The following is a 17454-nucleotide window of genomic DNA, read 5'->3' on the forward strand; positions in this document are numbered from 1 at the left end:
ATGACGTGCTTCACGTGCTACGCATGCACAACAGCACAAAGAAATTCCCGCCGCCGGGGAGAATTGCCCATTGTCCCTCTTGTGCCTTGTGCCTTCTGCCTTCCTGTTACATATTCCGACCTCGACCCTCGACTTCCCGTGGCAGGGAAGAACGGTGTAAGAAGCTAAAGAACCATGACTCTCCGGCGACGTGCGTCAACTTGACACTCACGAATCACGATCGGTCGTCGGCGGGTCGGCGAGACGAGAGCAACGAACACGTGAGAGTCACGCGACAAGACGAACGAACGAACGGATTCGCGTCATTCGCGACGAGGTAAGGCTTTGAATTGAAGTCGCGAGCGAGCGGTGGATTCGAGGCGATCGAAATCCAAGGAGGTCAACGTATCGAGAAAACTCACTTCGGCTCACTTTGCCAGTTACGACGCACCACGTGTCGTCATCGCGGTATAAACTAATCTAACCTAACCTGAGCTGCGCGCGAGGAGAGGTCCAAATATCGTCGTTGACGCCTGCTGGGAAAGCTTCGCGCCGCGCTTGAGCCAGTTGAGCCTCGAGATCTCGACCAAACGACGCGGAGGCGCGAAGTGGGAGTAGTGGGACTCCGCTTAATCCGCATTGCCGCATTGTGTCTTGTGTCTTGGAGCGCGCGAGAAAAAGCCGCTACGATCGGCTAACCTGTATATGATCTGTACGTCGAGCAGCTCGAACAAGTGAGTAAAGACAACGGCCTGTTTTTCTTAGCCTTTACTCTCCATTTTCTCCTTCAATTTATGCTTTTCTTGTTGCCTTTTGCGTTCGCGCTATGTTCTGTTCCAGTTTGAGTGAATAGAACGATTGGGTGATTTATCGAGGAAGTCAGTATGTGTCAATATATAAGTTAACGCAGGAATAATGCATGACTCATCGGCGGCGAATGGATCCTTCGGCGAGTTTCGAGTCAGTTTTCTTCAGTACGTCGAGATATCGATCACATTTTAGGTTAGGAGGAAGCTGCAAGTAAATAACAATACGATTTTCTAACTCCTGGAAGTAGTGAGGTAGATTTTTCTACGTTCCTTACATGGAGCAAAAAAGTTTTAAATGTATCCCTTTTAATGTAACAAAATTTGCCGACATTTTTTGGTGGTTTTTGCATAGTTAGAGTTGTGATGAAAGATTTGTGATGAAAGGTAGCAAATAATGGTGATTTGCTTTTACAAAATAGAGTGTAAGGTGTTGATTGTTTTTATGTCAATTGCTCGGTTGTATTTCTAGCTACGCATTCCAATCCTGCTTATAAGTATTTTCTTTAACATCTTAATAGATTGATTAACCTTGGTTGTAAATTCAGACCGAAGGTCATTAACACTAAGAAAATATTTTAAACAAGTTTGTAAGTAGACTTTGAATATAGGTTAACTAATGCAATAATACAGGCAGCGTTCCGATATATATGTTATGGCCAGTCTACAATGAGTCGTTAGTCGTTAGTCAGATGTCGGAAGAAATAGTTATAAGTGTATTGTAAGGCAATTGGAGGCCTGTAATCGGTGATGGTAAGAGATGGCGTTTGGCCAATCGCTTATGATTGTCGATTACAGACTTCCGATCGCCTTATGACACGTTGACTTTTTCCGACTCTCTTCCGACATCTGACTAACGACTAACGACTCATTGCAGACTGGCCATTACATACACTATAGATTTGTAGTACTAGCAGTGAATATCGTAACGCAGCTGCAGTTTAATTGTTTGTATGTAAAAGTAATGTGTTCCATGTACAAAAGATACAAAAAAGTTCAAGTAAATGTTATTATGATTTATTCCATTTAAACTTTATTTACATTCAAGCTGAGAAAGGTCTTTTTTTGCCTCTTTCAAAGTGTCCGAAGACAATGTTCCGTCTGTTATGTCCATAAAGAGCAAAATTCCATGTTTGATAAAAATTGCCATGTTTAGTGACTTTAGAGAAAACAGTTTGATTACTATTGCACTTTTGATGCAAGATATAATGCGTATTTTATAAGAAGACGTATAATTCACACTAAATATATTACAGATGGACTCCGACGAGGAACTGTTTGATGCGACACCGAGTTGTAGTACTTCAACGAACACGAGTTTGAACTTGACGCAGCAAACAAAGGATTTAACGCTGGATTCAACCCAAGAGAGAGATTCCAATAATGTGACGACAAAAAATATTTCGGTAAAACTTACGCGTTTACCAAATGCAAAGATAGAGGAAGAGCTGCAGACACATTTGCATTTAGCTAAAAAGAAAAGACGTTTTTCATGGAAATTTGGACGATCTGAGAAAAACAAAAAGCGAAAAAAATCCTCTTTTTTTATACCTTCGAGATCTCTACAATTCCAAAAGATGGAACCTACCACCGAAGATACATCGATACTGTCAAAAGATAGAGAAAATGAAGAAAATGCACCCTTGAACGAATCGTATGATGTTGAAGTATTATCCGAAGGAGATCAGGAGAATGAACAGGATGCACAGAGCGAGACTAAAAGTTTCATTTCATCACCGAGTCAAGCGCAGAAAGAAGTAGAGGAAGAAGAAGAAGAAGACTCGTATGCCGCTAAAACTTATGTATGCGCACGTACTTTACCTTACGAATTTCATCGGAAAAGTGGCAAAATGTTTGATGATGGAACCATTGTAAAAAATACCACTCCTTCACTTTTGTTGTCACCAAGTAGCAAGAACGCAGAGCCGAGTTTGCACAGCAACACATCCTATCTGTCTGAGTGTTCGTCTTCAAATAGTGCAAACGCGACGAAAAGACTGATTCATTCAAAATTGAAATTTATGGCCAAAAGAGTGAAGGGAAATCAATTGGATGAATGGAAATTTAAAAGAAAATATACTTCATCTGACAGTGAAATTGAAGAGATACCTGTAAAAAAAAGGTGTCGAAGAATATCGAATGAATCTGATGATGAAGATTCATCTGTAAGTAATGCAGAAGCGATTGATAATAATAATAAAGATAACAAAGATAATAATCGGAGTAAATCTAGTTTGTCTCTTGAAAAGATTGATAAAAAGGAAATGGATATACAGATTAAATCGGCTCGGGTTATTTTAACAAGATTGGAAGAAATGGAAGATGAGAATGTTATCAAGTGGCGAGAGATCAAAACGAAGCCTTTGGATATTACCGCATCTGAACCATTAGAAGAACAACAATTGGACCGACTGGAGCTAGTACCAAATTTGGTAACTTTAGAATCTCAAGCGCAAGAAGACGGGTTGTTGGAAACACAAGAGCCTTCTATTTCTAAGGATTCTCCATTATCTAAGAACGTTGAAAGACGCCGTGCGCTAAAGTCAAGGTTGAATAAGCTAAGGAAGAAATATAAGTTGTTCAGGAAGCCTAGAGTTCTAATGATAGATCTGGATACTTTATGTTCTTCCAAGGATGGCAGATACTCGGCGACTGAGGTCGATCGTTTAACGAAGAAATATGTGACCTTTGTGATAAATTCTAATAACCAACATAAAATTCGTAGGTCAAAGACGTATAGACACGCGCACTTACAAAAGAGAAGTACGCAGAGAATACCAATAGACGCAGAAAATACCGCAGAAGATAATAATACAAGTCCTACTTTGTCCAGAAGACAAAGTACGAACGAAATATTTAAATCACGGTTTACAGAAAAAAGTTCAATAAAAGGTACACGTCTCTTCAAAGTAATCTTACTTAATTTTATTTTTTTAAATAATAATTTATGTTTAATACGATTTTGTTAATTTCAATTTTTTGTTCCAGACGTTCAAACCGCACAAAACAGCGATGAAGATGTGCCGTTCAAGATCCACCGAAAGTTCATCCAAAATCGGAGTAAATCTTCATCATCATCAGGGACGTCCGAGAAGAGTGGTCCTTCGTCACAGAAGCGTTTAGAAATATGGCGAAATGCATTTCGCAAAATTATGACCTCGGAACAACCGCAAAAGAAAACCACTTCTGCGCAGTCAACGTCAACATCACAAACACCCTCCATTTCGCGAAAATCGCCGAAGAAATCGGTGGTTGCGAGATGTGAGAGTGTTTATACTTTGCCTTCCACATCTACGTCTTCCCCAAAACACAGTACACTGGTCGGATCTCCTAGAAAACTCGCTTCGCCGAAGAAACAAACAGAAGTCTCAGCAAAGCCGACGAAGTGTAACACAGCCAAGCCCGAGTCATCAGTCAGCAGTAAGAATCTTCCAAATGTTGAAAAGAGCATCTCCAATAGCGACTTTACTCAATCTAAGGAAAACACTGTTTCTAAAAGCCCATGTAAAAACGCAAAAGAGGTAGACGTTGCTATATCAGACGCTTTCTTAAATTCGAGCAAGAAGACATCAAACACGACACGGAAATCTCGTAAAGCGATCCAGTTTGGATCAAAAATTCTCCTTGGCATGTCTACAAAATCGATAATCCCAAACATGTGCGGCGATGAACGGTCACTACGCAAAAGGAACCAGACATACAAATGTACCGTGTGCAACGAGTTGTTCGAGAATCAGGAAGAGTTGGTGAAACACATGTTGATTACCAATTTCCATAATACACGTAGAGCTAGGCGGGCATTTAGCAATGCATCGAAATCTGAGGAAGCCTCGATGTTAGACAAAACAGTCGTGAATAAGAACAGTCAAAATTTGGAAAAGTCGAAACCGTCAACATCGCAAGAGCAATGTTCTTCTGTTAATGGAGAAGGTAGTTCGCATCAATCGGATAAATCTGTTGTTGATTCTGACATGGAAATCTCGTCCTCTTCTTCCTCCTCGTTATCATCGAGAGTCGTCAAAACGCACCACGAACGTGCCAAGATGCCACATAAGAAAACCAAGGCTAAATCAACTACGAAGTCAAAGTCCAATCTGAAACTGGATTCGTCAAATAGGGCGAAAAGTTTAGAATCCAAGAATGTGAAATTGAATCGTTTGAGGAACTCTAGAATAAGACGGAGATGCACTATTTGTTTACAGGTCTTTGATACCTCTTATCAATTGTTTCGGCATACGTTTAAGCATATGGCCCACGATCTCAAGAGTATGTACACGTCGATTGAAAAGATTAAGATTGCTACTTCGCAAGAGTCTAACGATAATGACGATCAGGTCGATGATGTAGGAGAAAATGCTACTTCGCAAGAGTCTAACGAGAATAACGATCAGGTCGATGATATAGGAGAAAATTTGGTAGAAGCAGTTACGGAAGAGGTCGAAGTAGCCAAAAACGGTGTCAATGGTCAAGAGAAGAGATCAGAAAATACAAACAAATCAAGCGCGGAGAATCCTGTTGCTTCAAGAGTAACACAGCCTGGTGCAACTAAGGGAAGAAGCGATGCTTCGAATGTGTCGGCGGCAAACACTGTAGAACGAGACTCACAAAGACAGTCGACACCTGTAGCGAACAACGTCGAGCAGAATGTACAAATTGCGGAGAAAGTAAGAACGTGTGTCGTTAAATCGTCTTCGGAGCAATCGACGAAGTCCTTCACCATCTGCGAATGCCACAGGCCCAAGACGAGCAACGAATCACCGGTTCAGATCGAGATAGTTTTATTGTGCACCATTTGCCAGACGCTGTTTCGACGCTTGGGCTGCTTCGAGGCGCACTGTGCGCAGCGTTCTGCGGAAGGCACACTCTGTAACAAAAACCGACGGACGAGTAGGAAGTCCACGTTGCTCTGTGTCAACTGTCAGCAGACACTGAACTCTATCCAGGAGCTGGGCATTCACTTGGTGATGCATTCTCGGCTCTATCGCGCAAGCACGGCGACTTTTTGGTGCAACATATGCAAGGTGATCTTTTATGGTCTCGGACAGCTCTTCACCAACCATTTCCAGAATCACGCGAAGAACCCGCTCTTCCTAGCTAGTCGTCTTTCGTTCCCGAGGCCTTCCAACATCGGCTCGAAACTTATTAAGTTTCGGTCGACGGACAACGACAATGACCAATTGCCAGAGTCTTATATGCAGATAGCCGACCATGTGTGTCAAGATTGCAGAACACCCTTCATGACATTGCAGGCTCTGAAATCGCACCAGATGATCTGTCCAAACGCCACTACCACGTCTACCGATCCTCGTAGTGGATCATCGAACTCGATCACATTCACTAAAATACCAATTATGCTGATATGCGGATTCTGCAACAAGACGTTTTACAACAGGATGTCTTTTGAAGTGCACTCATTGGAGCATACGCAGAAACGCGATGTGCATCTGCACTATACTTGCGTGGCTGTCACCGCCGTAACGAAAGTATATATCTGCAAAGTGTGCACAACCATGTGGCAATCTTTGCAGAGCTTCGAGGAACATTGGCAGACTCATGCTGCGCTGCAGGAGGACTATATATGCTCCCGCTGCCGTAATCATTACAATAGTATCGATCTGTTTCAGAGGCATGCGAGCGTGCACAGGAGCAACAACGAGATGCAACAGATGCCGATCACGTGCGAGGTAGTCTATCGCGATATCAGTAACCTGAACTCTACGAATTTGCAAAAAGACGCTGCTGGAGACGATTTACCTTATATGGATTTGACTTGTTTCAACAACGATCTCAACGTTGAGAAGACTGTGAACGGCAAATCACGCGAAATAGAAGAGCTGACTCAATCAGTGCTGGAGAAAATCTTGTTTGGGAATCGACCCGCACAAGAGGCGGTAATATCGTCAGAATTATCAGTAGGCTCCAATAAAAAATTACAAGCAACCAAGAAAGTTTCGCAGGTTCCTGTACAAGTTCCCTCGCCCAATGTCGTAGTCACGCAGTCGAGACGAAGTAACAACAGCAATTTGAGGAATTGTGATGATGATTCTGAAGAGGAAGAGGACCTAACGATAGTGTTGTCGGAAAGTGAAGAGAGTTCGGTTTCGAGAAATATCGACAGCACGCCTTCCATTAAGCGTCCGAATACGCAAGAGAACGCGAAATCAACATCTAATTCTGCTGTTACTGATGAGCAAATACAACGTTCCAACGACGCGGATTCAGCAGTCGCATCAACCTCGAACGACGTGAGTATAAGTGCGAATTCAAATGCCCGACATAGTGTAATAACTCCGAGGGAATCCGCGAACACGCAGCTGAACACAAATGTGAATAATTCAAAGGATGACAAGATATCTGATGCAAATAAGACTCTCGAGAATTGTGTAAATCAGTCAAACGCGAATTCTTCGAAAGAATTGTTGCCGAAGAACGCCATGAGCTCCGTGCCAAAGTCCTTCTTGCGCGTCAAGTCCTTGGCGGAACTCACAAATAATCACTTCTGCCGGTTGTGCGGTATGTCGTTCGAATCCCGGCTCAAATTGAGAGGACATGTGCCGGCATGTACACATATACACAACTTGCAGTTGGCTCGTCAAGGCAAGCAAGATGGTCAAACATCTTCATCTGATAACGCGCAAGCCCGGCCGGCGAAACCGATTAATCCCGTGGTATCCGTGCCTACGACATCGACCCAGGATTGTCCCGTTTCTTCTGTAGCGTCGACCGCCAACGTGCCTCCATCCATCAGCGTGCGTCCGAGTGCACCCATCAGAGTAATTGATACCACCAACTCTCGACAATACCAAGTGATCGGTGTGAAGCCACTGCATTCGGGCAAGTCTAACACGATTGCAGATGTATCAAAACCGAAAGAGACGCTACCTCGTGAAGTGACGCGTCCATTGAACAATGTCAATGCTACGCCGCATAGCTCGCAGAAGACAGCTTATCATCAAAACTTGCCGGCTCATGTTAGCCATCCATTAAAGAAATCAACTCAACTTACTCAACAGCAACAGAGTACTGGCACCGTAGCAATTAAACCGTTCTTACAAACTGCTTATCAAACACCCAGGCCTCCTCCGCCACCATATCCACAACAGCAACAGCCGCAGCAACTGCAACAACAGCCGCAACAGTTTCAACAGTTACTACAAGCGCCACAACAGCCACAATTGCAACAACAGCCTCAGCAGCAGCAACAATTTCAAAAACAGCTGCAGCAATCACAACTGCAACAGCTGCAACAGTTACAACAGCAACAACAGCAACAACAACCGCAGCAACTACGACAACAGCAACAATTGCGACAACAGGTGGAGCAGCATCTGCAATACCAGTTACAGCAGCAGCAGCAGCAACTGCAACAATCACTACAACAATCGCAGCAACTGCAACAATTCCAACAGCAGCAACAAACGCAACAATTGCAAATCCAACCGCAACAACCGTTGCAACAGCAGCAACAGCAACAGATGAATATTGGTAATAACGTTATGCAATACGTATTATCTAAGGAGGGCCAGTCTTACCTATTGTCACCGAGCAACATAATACCAACGAGCTCGGATAATGTTATGCTTGTTCCCGTGAACACAATGCACCAGACCTCGAAGAATCCGGATCGCTACACCTGTTTATACTGTCCAGGCTTCGAGTGCGGCTCGGTGCAAGAATTCACGTTACATGAGCATTCGCCGAAGCACGAAGCCCGCAGTCATTACAATCGCGTTGCTTATGTACCTCAAGCGTAAACCGTCAGTGACATTCATATTTCTTTACATCCTCGGCACAAAAAAAGACGCTGAAGTTCAGGAACACTTACAGTCACTAACCGATAAAGAGAAATTCTGTACCATTTTAATTGACATTTTGATTGCGTGATTCTGATTGAATGCAATCGAAGTATAGTTTTTATGAGCTCTTGTTCCGCTAATGATGTATATAAATGCATTTTTGTCTGAATAGGAGATATTTCTGAATTTATTTGTCTGAATTAGACACGAAAACTTAACAATTGCTCTTATGTGATATTCTGACCAATCTTTTCAGCACATCTAGAAACGATATATAATCATTTTTATTTGTCTAAGTTGATTAAACGATACAATTTATTCTTATAATTAGTTGCTACTTAATCATAAATTGCGAGGATTTTGTATGTCATTAAAGAAGATAAAATACCAACAATTTAAATGTATAGACGATATAGATATTAATTTATATTGTAAACGATTATTTTTAACAAGTGCCACAATTATGATTTATATTTTCAACAAAAATTAAAATATCTCTTATTGTATCGGTGCTGTATACAAGTGTTCATTCACCAGCAGAGTATACTTTGCAAAATATTTTTATGTTACCAGATTGTTAAATTGCTAAAAGAATGACCAAACTATTCTTAGTACCTATATGTCAGGAATACCGTTCGCATCAAGTGCAACAATTGAAGAGTATTCTCGGAAATACAAAGACTAGAATTAGCATTTAAATCAATTTTAAATGGTTGATATTCTTTTCTTTTACAGCAACCTGTTAACAATAACGTTTGTATATGAGTACGAGATTAGCACAAAATAATACCGGATATGTATTTCGAGAAGTGGTTCGAGCGAATAACAGAACATACGTCTCTAGCAATTGCACATACTTCTACTGAAGAATAAGTGAAAGAATTTTTATAATGAAATAGGATTTCGCAGTTGATTCTATTTAAAACAAAGACTCAATCGCTTCGCCTTTTCTTTGATTCCTTACGAGAGAATTTATTACTCCAAAATAAGACTTTGTATGTATCTACTATATATACTTAGAAGATACGTCATTAGAAAATACATTATAATTAATATCAATACATTATCGCGATTTGTTAATGCTGTTGTTATTATGTAAACAATTTTAGTACTATTAAGATTTTCATTGGAAAGATTTGTAGATTTGATACATTATTTAAAATGTCTGTAATATAAAATTTGAAGGCAACGAAATTTCAGGAAGGTATTTACAATACGAAATTCAGCAGTGTGATAAATATAAATAAATATATTTACATTAAGTAAATTTTTCTTTGGCGACACTGTATTTATCACTTCTTTACATTTATATATATTTTTTATTGCGAACTATTTTTATATTTTGCAATCGTCAAGGCTTTTTAATCCATTATCGATTGAAACGTTGCACCAAATGTTGATCTTGCATTGAGTTTTTCGCTAAAGAAAAGTCAATTTCAATACTTGTCCATTTGTCCATTAAGGTTTCAGTTAATAATGAGTACACTTTCATTCTTTTTAATACATTTACGTTTGTATACTCTCCAAGATAGAGTATGGAAGAAGTAAAGTAATTATATATCAAGGATATTTAAAGTAATTATCTTTTTGAAATTTGTACTTTACATTGTAACAGCAGTATTGTACATAATATTATTTGTCCGTCACATTGCGCATATGTCTATAAAGGATTAGCTCTTAATTTTAATGACATATTCTTCGCAGACGATTTTCTTTTCAATCGCGATTTTGTAAAGCGAACTAAATAACGAAAATAAAATATACGATTAATGTAAAACAATTGACGAGTTCTGATAGAGCCTAATTATTTATTCTAGTTACTCTAGATTACCAGCTTTATTCCAGGTCATTAACATTTGTATAGCATTGGTGAAAATAATAAACAATTTACGTTATTTGTATCGTTGATACGGAGTTTTTCAACTCGAGATTTTGGTATTATTGAGATGTTAAAAATTTTGTAATTGTAAGAAGTACATATTACGCACTCCTGCGAACGCATACTGTTGCAAATTCCTATATTTACGAAGCGAAAGAGAGATGATTGCGAGTGACCGAATGTATCTATAGCGTCTATCTTGGAGCAATGCAGTGATTCACAAAAGTATTCGTATTCCTTTAATTGTCCTGAACATGTTTTAAGAGAGATATTGTAGAATTCTTGTCAAGAGGAATGTTATACCGCGTTGAATCGTGAGCTTTCGATTGATTTTACCCTTATTGAAAGATAATAATTCACTAAAACATAACTAACACTATGGAACTTTGATTAAATTTCTGTTGATATTATAACTATTATCTTTACATCAAGCTTATTTTAATCGAAAGTGTTTCATCAATGCAATATACATGTATTCCTATCGATAAGGATTCTTTCACATCTCTAGCAAAAAATATAAAGTAAAATTATTAAGTAAAAATTCAAAAGAACCCGAATACTTTTTTGCCACATGTGTACATACACATTTACATAATATTGTAAAACTTTGTACTGCATACTTGTAAATAGACACTTATCGAATATTAGAACTCGAGATTTCCGGAAATTCATTGTTGTGTAGCGGCAACTCGCGTTGCCGTCTTATTGCAAGGTTAAAGTTGAACAAATAACTGAATATTTTCTGATACCGAAATTATAACGCTGTTAGACTCATTGAACTTGGTAATATTCGAGATTTATTTATCGAATGAAATAATCTTTATTTTTAATAAAACGCGTTCATCACATTTCTATATCTGTCCTAGAAAGTATTATGATATATTGTCTTAAAATTTTGAAGATATCTTATTAAATTGTTAGAAAGATATCTCTGGTACGACATCTTATGTTCCTATTTATGATATCTTTAAGGTATTGTTTTAAGATAACTTTAAAACATTTTATGCGAATAAATTCTGATTCTATGACACAAAAAGCAGATAATTGATGAGTGTCAGAATAATTCGTGTAATGTTTCTCACTCTTAATGCCTATCTTTATTTATTTGAGATTATTTGTAGACTTTTCATGGGCGAAACAAAAATTAATTGTATGGAAACTTAGTAATAAGAAGAAAAACAGGAAAGAAGAGCTGATGTTAGGGGAGACCGGGGCTCGTTATCACAAAATATCTCTTATATGACATAGGTACTTTTTCCAAAGTTTTATTTTAATGAAACAAATTTTACAATAGAAAAAGAGAAAACTCTGATTCAAGAGGTGCCAAGTAAATTTTCGAGTGTTTCAAGATATCGTACTAATGTTCTTCAGCTTGAGTAGTAAATCAACAATTTATTTGAGAGAAAATAAAAATAAAATAACTGCAAATATACTTTTCTAAAAGCAAGATTTTAACAAAATTATGATAGGACACGTGGAATTTGACATGTAAAATTTTGACAGCCTTCTCACCGCATATGAGAGCATAATTGTATACCAATTTATATTAAAAGACGAAAATATGGGTGAGATAGCGTAAGTTAAAAAAATAAGTATAAAGTATAATATTGTACGATAAAGAATATTATTGTAAGATACATATGCTTTTGAATAAATATGTTATCGCGACTTGCGTTCGTCTCCTTTATTCGGCACTTTGAGCGACATCATTCATTACAGCGATTATTATCCTAGTCATTGCGATCATGACAAATATACTGTGATAACATTAGACACTATCATTAATGCGAATGATTTACTACGACGAAACATATCTAAAACAAATATCAGGTGAAATTCCGAAAAGGTCTCCGATTATCATGAGATTTAGTAAAAATGTCTTATAAATGAGTATATATTGTACGTGGAAAGATTTTAAATGTTGATTAAAGCAAATGTTTAATCTATCAGGAACGCTTCACGCATTTTGTATTATTTTACGCAAAACATTTACATTTCGATGTTATCTTGATCAAAACTTTATTTGAATTAATTAGATCCTTTCGAATATATCCCGAATGTAGTCTCGACGTTTGAGATATGTTCATCAAATTTCGTGAAAATCGGAAGGAAAGTCTTTCCGGAATTTCGTTGCAAATATCGGACGTCAATGCTTATTTTTTTCTGTCGATCTTAATGATGAACAATTCTTATATCAAGGCGAGCTTATGTGACTAACTTGTACATTAGCTGACCGTGTCCGCCAAAAAGATTCAAGGAGCTGATCGTAAACTCGGTTTGCTTTTCCAAATTTCATTTAGGTTCACTAAATTATATTTTCGAAAGATTTTGTGGATTTTCAACGGATCTGTTTTAAAATCTTGATCTTGATCTTGATCTTCCCAGCTTCAGAAAAAATTGTGATTATTGAATCAAAGAAGGATTGGATTCAATATCATAGCTGATTTTGTTATCGGGAATAACTTTAGATATAAATATTAGATTTAGAAATTTTTTCGCGTTGAATATTCTTCTCGACGTATACTCTCGGCGCGGTCAGGCCAATGGCATTAATTCTCTTTATCTTACGCTTTGGCACATAATTCACATTGCACAATATATCGATTGCGTAATTTATCCGAAGATGAATAATACATTTGTCGTATACACTACTAGTAAAAAGCGCTTTTAAGCGCTTTTTTCTCGAAACCGGTTTCAGCGGTTCGAATTTTCAATTAATTCATAAGTTAGTGCTGTCGAATGTTGCTGTTTTCGCTGTTGCGAATAATTTTATATATAAATTTCTTCGAGAGCATCGGAATTCAGGCCGACTCTAAAATTAAAGTGATTTAGACATTTTTTCGCGTTGAATCCTCCTCGACGTATAATTCTCTTTATATCTTACGCTTTGGCACATAATTCACGTTGCTCAATATATATCGATTGCGTAATTTATTCGAAGATGAGTACACTTGTCGTTATATATTACCTTATTATTAACTACTTATTAACAGTACATCGTGTAATACGTGACATAGGTATAAACGTGTACATTACAAAGAGTATTTCTTACAAAAGGATCCGATGGTCGCATACGCACGCGATCGAGGAAATGCTTAAGTCTCCGCGGAGAAAAAAGATATATATAATATGTATACAGGTGGCATATATATAAATATCATGAGTTACCTCATACGCAAACATGAAAAATTATATCACAGAAATGATAAAACGTTACGGAATCCAAGTAACAGGAGTAACGTTTATTAGACGTTATTTTATCCTTTGGCATCACTTTACTTGAGAAGTTTAAATATTATACGAATTTTAGTAAAGAAAACGAATTCACAGTGAAGCGTCAAGTATTTCATAAGAGTTACTTGATGTTACTATTAATTAATTAATTAATTTTAATACCTTATTAAATATTAATGTTTGCAATAGAGTTAATGTAGTTAATCCTGCAAGAGATGGAGAAATGCTTAGAAGAAAAGAACGCGCGTCGTGCGATCATCGAATCGTGAATTATTCTACCTTAAAGAATTAAGTACCACTATGAAGGACTTTCATTGAGTTCTTCACGAGTCGATTTTAAGTCTCGAATGCTCGTCTTCTTAAATTTAATAATACTGATGCAGGTATTCGATGTTCATCTCGCTCCGCTATATTTTACAACGCGCGCGTCTTACAAAAGTGCGCGTCTTACAAAAGTTTATAGAGTCTAAAGATGCGCGATTCGAGTATGAATTAAGTCTCACTCATTTTAAGTAACTACGATCATCTTTGTGCTAGTTCCTAAGATTTAATGCTTATTTTACAATAGAAAGGTATAAATCAGCGAGAGAATGGCATTTAGAAACGATATCATCTCCCGCAAGTTTCTTTTGGCTTTATCTTTACGTTATTTTTGCTCGATAAATATTAACAAAACTGCAGCCGAAATTTCGCTAATCATTCGGCTGCTTCGTCTACGATATAATAAATGTCTACAATACTGATAAATCTCTACCTGTGAAATTAATAGGAATAACATAACGAGAGATAAGCAAATATTTACATCACGCATAAATTCATGTGTTCTCCAACGGCCTGGATGATGGAAAAGGTATTTTTGCTATCTACGAAGTTCTTTTGCGATATAAAAGTGTCCCGCTATTTATATATGTATCAGGTGATTACTTCTAACTCTATCGTTCGTATTCATTTCTTCTAGATACATTATTGAGCTTGAGGAGAACGTTCCTCACTAATGTAACGCAGATTAACCGCAAGTAATCCGCGTTTGTGTAACTACACTTGTACAATATATTATTTGTGTGTTGTGCTGTACAATACTACGGAGCTAGGATATATCGCGTCGGTGGAAAAATATCGTACTTTCTTGTTGGCATATCGTAAATTTTCACGTGACACTCTCTGGACGTTCCGTTTATTATCAACGATGTAAGCTCTGCAGAGATCGGCTTTGGCGGAGCTTGGCAGCGTCGCTTTCTCTCACGACCACGCTTATCGGATCGTATATCTCTTCTTTCTTCTTCTCGAACTAAACTAAGGAGAAATAGTAAATGCGTTCATTTCAATTTCTGATGGTAATACATATTATACTCGGCGCCATGTAGACGTTACAGATTCATTTTAACATAACGCCGAATTGTGTAACGTCCAGAAACGAGAGAAATCGAAAAAAAAGATATGTATAAATTCACTGAAATGTGCTGATTTTCATAAGCATAGAATATAAGTATTTCGATTAACGTCGGAAATATAAATGATCAAAATAGTATGAGGCACTTATATTAAACATTCACGGTCATTGCAGTCGTTTAGAATTATTTCGCTAATTATTCGGCTTTTGGTCAAGCTTGTCGTTTATCGTTTATGCTTTAATTGTTTGAAATTATTTCACGTGATGTACCGCTCTAAATTTTATGCCCTTCTCTTTATCGAAGAGATTTTATTGATTAAATTTTTATCGATTAAGTTTTATACTATGCTGTGAAAGGATCGTTCGAGTGCTTTTCATCCAGTTCTCTCGTCTTTGACACCGTAATTTAAGATGTTCGAATATATAAGTGTTGCATGTCTATCCTTAAGGTATTATTATGTACTAGTAATTAACTAACTCATATTAAAATTGTTACAAATGCATCGAAACCCTTTTCGATTATACGCCTACGCGTATATACATCGGGTATATACGTATCGGGTGTGCGTATGTACAAAAATTTTTAATATTTAGTATTCATTACCAATTAGCCAAGCCTCTTGGTTTTTTAACAAAATCATAGATTGGCCGCATTGGATTTTGTCTTACTTTAAGTTTAAGTGGAATGTTGCGAAGTAGGAGATGTGTGATTTACAAAATTGGTTACATCAGCTACGAGCTATTTGGTTCATTTGGTACATGGTTGTCAGTCTGAAAATTGGTAAGTGGGTCCTATGAACTATAAAACGCTGTTTCTAGTCTCGCATTATATATATATAGTGTAATATACAAGTTCCTAATTAATTAAGAAAGTATCATTAAAAAAGAAAGATATAGTCAAAGTATAGTAACAAGAAATTACTTAATTGCGAAAAAGGAACGAGTTACTCCACGTACATAAAAAATACAATAAATATCAAAAGACACGCACAACAAATAACAAAGCACACATACGCACGCATGGTAAAACGAATTGAAACAAATTCAAAAAGATTTACTTCCATGATTACAAAATTATAATTATATCAATTGAATTCCTAACAATTCGTTGTGTAATTTCACTTAACTGCGGCAAGAAACTTTAACATCTCTTTATCCAGAAATTATTCAGAAACAAGTGAATAAAAGATATATACATATATATGATAGAATTAAATGTGTACTGATCGACTTCAATGTACTTCTATTTTTAAGATCAATTAGCTTCACACATGTCGTATGTCCAATTCTGATAGTAATAATAACTTGCTCTTAACTTTAATAAGACTATAAAATATTTTCATTAACTTGGTTCTTCATGAATGAATATTACTCAAACCAGGGAGTGAGATGCGATAACATAATAGTAACAGAAATTGCAGCACGCAAAATATCAAATGTATGAGTGTGTAATGCATTTTGTATCGAGTCGAGTAATACAAAACTCTCAGTATAAATTCTATTGACTAACATAGTGGCATATGCTGACCATCTCATCGATTGAGAGACTCAATTTCTCAATATATACATATATCTTTTTTTCTGCATATATAAGTAATAAATTTGTGATAGGTCTAGATAGAATCCATTGCATAACGAACAGAATTACAGGATTGAGCACGCTGAGAGAGTGACGGGGGCGGGTTTTATGATTGTCCTTGTTGTTTCGCGTTCTCCAAGTGTGTTTTAGAAGAGGGACGTAACAGTGGAATAGCTGATGCGAGAGATTTGTTCTATATAACAAATATAATATTCTAAAATGAAATTATACGTAATGTTCTCAATCAAAATAATCATCGTTGCTCTTATTCCTTCCATTTAGAGAAATGTTTCTCAATGCCCTTTTTTTTTTACAAAATCTCATACTCTTAATTTTACTCTCTATCTTCTATCTAAAAAAAATTATATAATTTGATGATTGAAAAAACGACGGAATCTTTTGCATCAGCTGAACGTAACGATGTCGACATTTGCATTTTAAGTGTTTGCAAGTATATCGTTTTCGGTTCTGGAGATCCTAGGAACTCCGTTTTAGAACCTGCTGATCGCTTCGTCATCGGTGACGAAATAATTAGAGCTCTTTGCGGCCGTATTGTACATGCTGAAGGTGGGACTGACAATCATGCTACTCGTGTGACTGCTGAGCTCCGTTTCGTTCATCGATGAGTGCCTGCCGATGGTGGCCAGGCGCTTGTCCTTCCTTGCTAATGTCATACGGCAATCCTCCGGCCTCAACGGCATCGACGGGTAATTCGGTTGTCTGGCGAGCGTCGTCAACGATCGGTCGCCTGTGTCATTGAAGCTGCGCAAACGTTTGAGAGAATGACCGGA

General features: G+C 37.5%; 2 protein-coding genes across 8 annotated transcripts in view; one reads left to right on the plus strand and one right to left on the minus strand.

Annotated features, from left to right (window-relative positions):
• The first annotated feature begins 6 nt into the window (after positions 1-6).
• On the plus strand, positions 7-12147 carry LOC112464056. Of its 6 annotated transcripts, XM_025030835.1 has the most exons (6): positions 7-316; positions 420-713; positions 820-1085; positions 1307-1375; positions 2042-3677; positions 3774-12147. In XM_025030835.1, the coding sequence occupies exons 5-6, from the start codon at positions 2042-2044 to the stop codon at positions 8537-8539; spliced, it is 6402 nt and encodes a 2133-aa protein (XP_024886603.1). In that variant the 5' UTR covers positions 7-316; positions 420-713; positions 820-1085; positions 1307-1375; the 3' UTR covers positions 8540-12147. The 6 variants fall into 6 exon arrangements, with proteins under 6 accessions (XP_024886603.1, XP_024886604.1, XP_024886606.1 ...); XM_025030836.1 differs by having other exon boundaries at positions 7-713; positions 833-1085; XM_025030838.1 differs by lacking the exon at positions 1307-1375 and having other exon boundaries at positions 7-713; positions 820-999.
• The window catches only part of LOC112464057 (high-affinity choline transporter 1-like), a 20310-nt gene continuing 13470 nt past the window's right edge, over positions 10615-17454 (minus strand). Inside the window, exon 13 of one of the 2 annotated variants that reach the window (XM_025030842.1) lies at positions 10615-17435. In XM_025030842.1, coding sequence (XP_024886610.1) covers positions 17155-17435 — 281 coding nt within the window. In that variant the 3' untranslated portion in view covers positions 10615-17154. The remainder of the gene's footprint in view (positions 17436-17454) is intronic. The other variant, XM_025030843.1, reaches the window with a different exon arrangement.

Source organism: Temnothorax curvispinosus, unplaced genomic scaffold (genome assembly GCF_003070985.1).
Source record: "Temnothorax curvispinosus isolate PA1 unplaced genomic scaffold, ASM307098v1 QBEX01013847.1, whole genome shotgun sequence".
In the NCBI taxonomy this organism is placed as follows: Eukaryota; Metazoa; Arthropoda; class Insecta; order Hymenoptera; family Formicidae; genus Temnothorax; species Temnothorax curvispinosus.

Excerpts from the sequence above, each read along its gene's own strand:
- LOC112464056 (XM_025030838.1), top strand. The coding sequence starts at position 2,042 with ATGGACTCCGACGAGGAACTGTTTGATGCGACACCGAGTTGTAGTACT. Across the intron at positions 3,678-3,773 it reads AGAAAAAAGTTCAATAAAAG|ACGTTCAAACCGCACAAAAC; the intron begins GTACACGTCTCT and ends TTTTTGTTCCAG.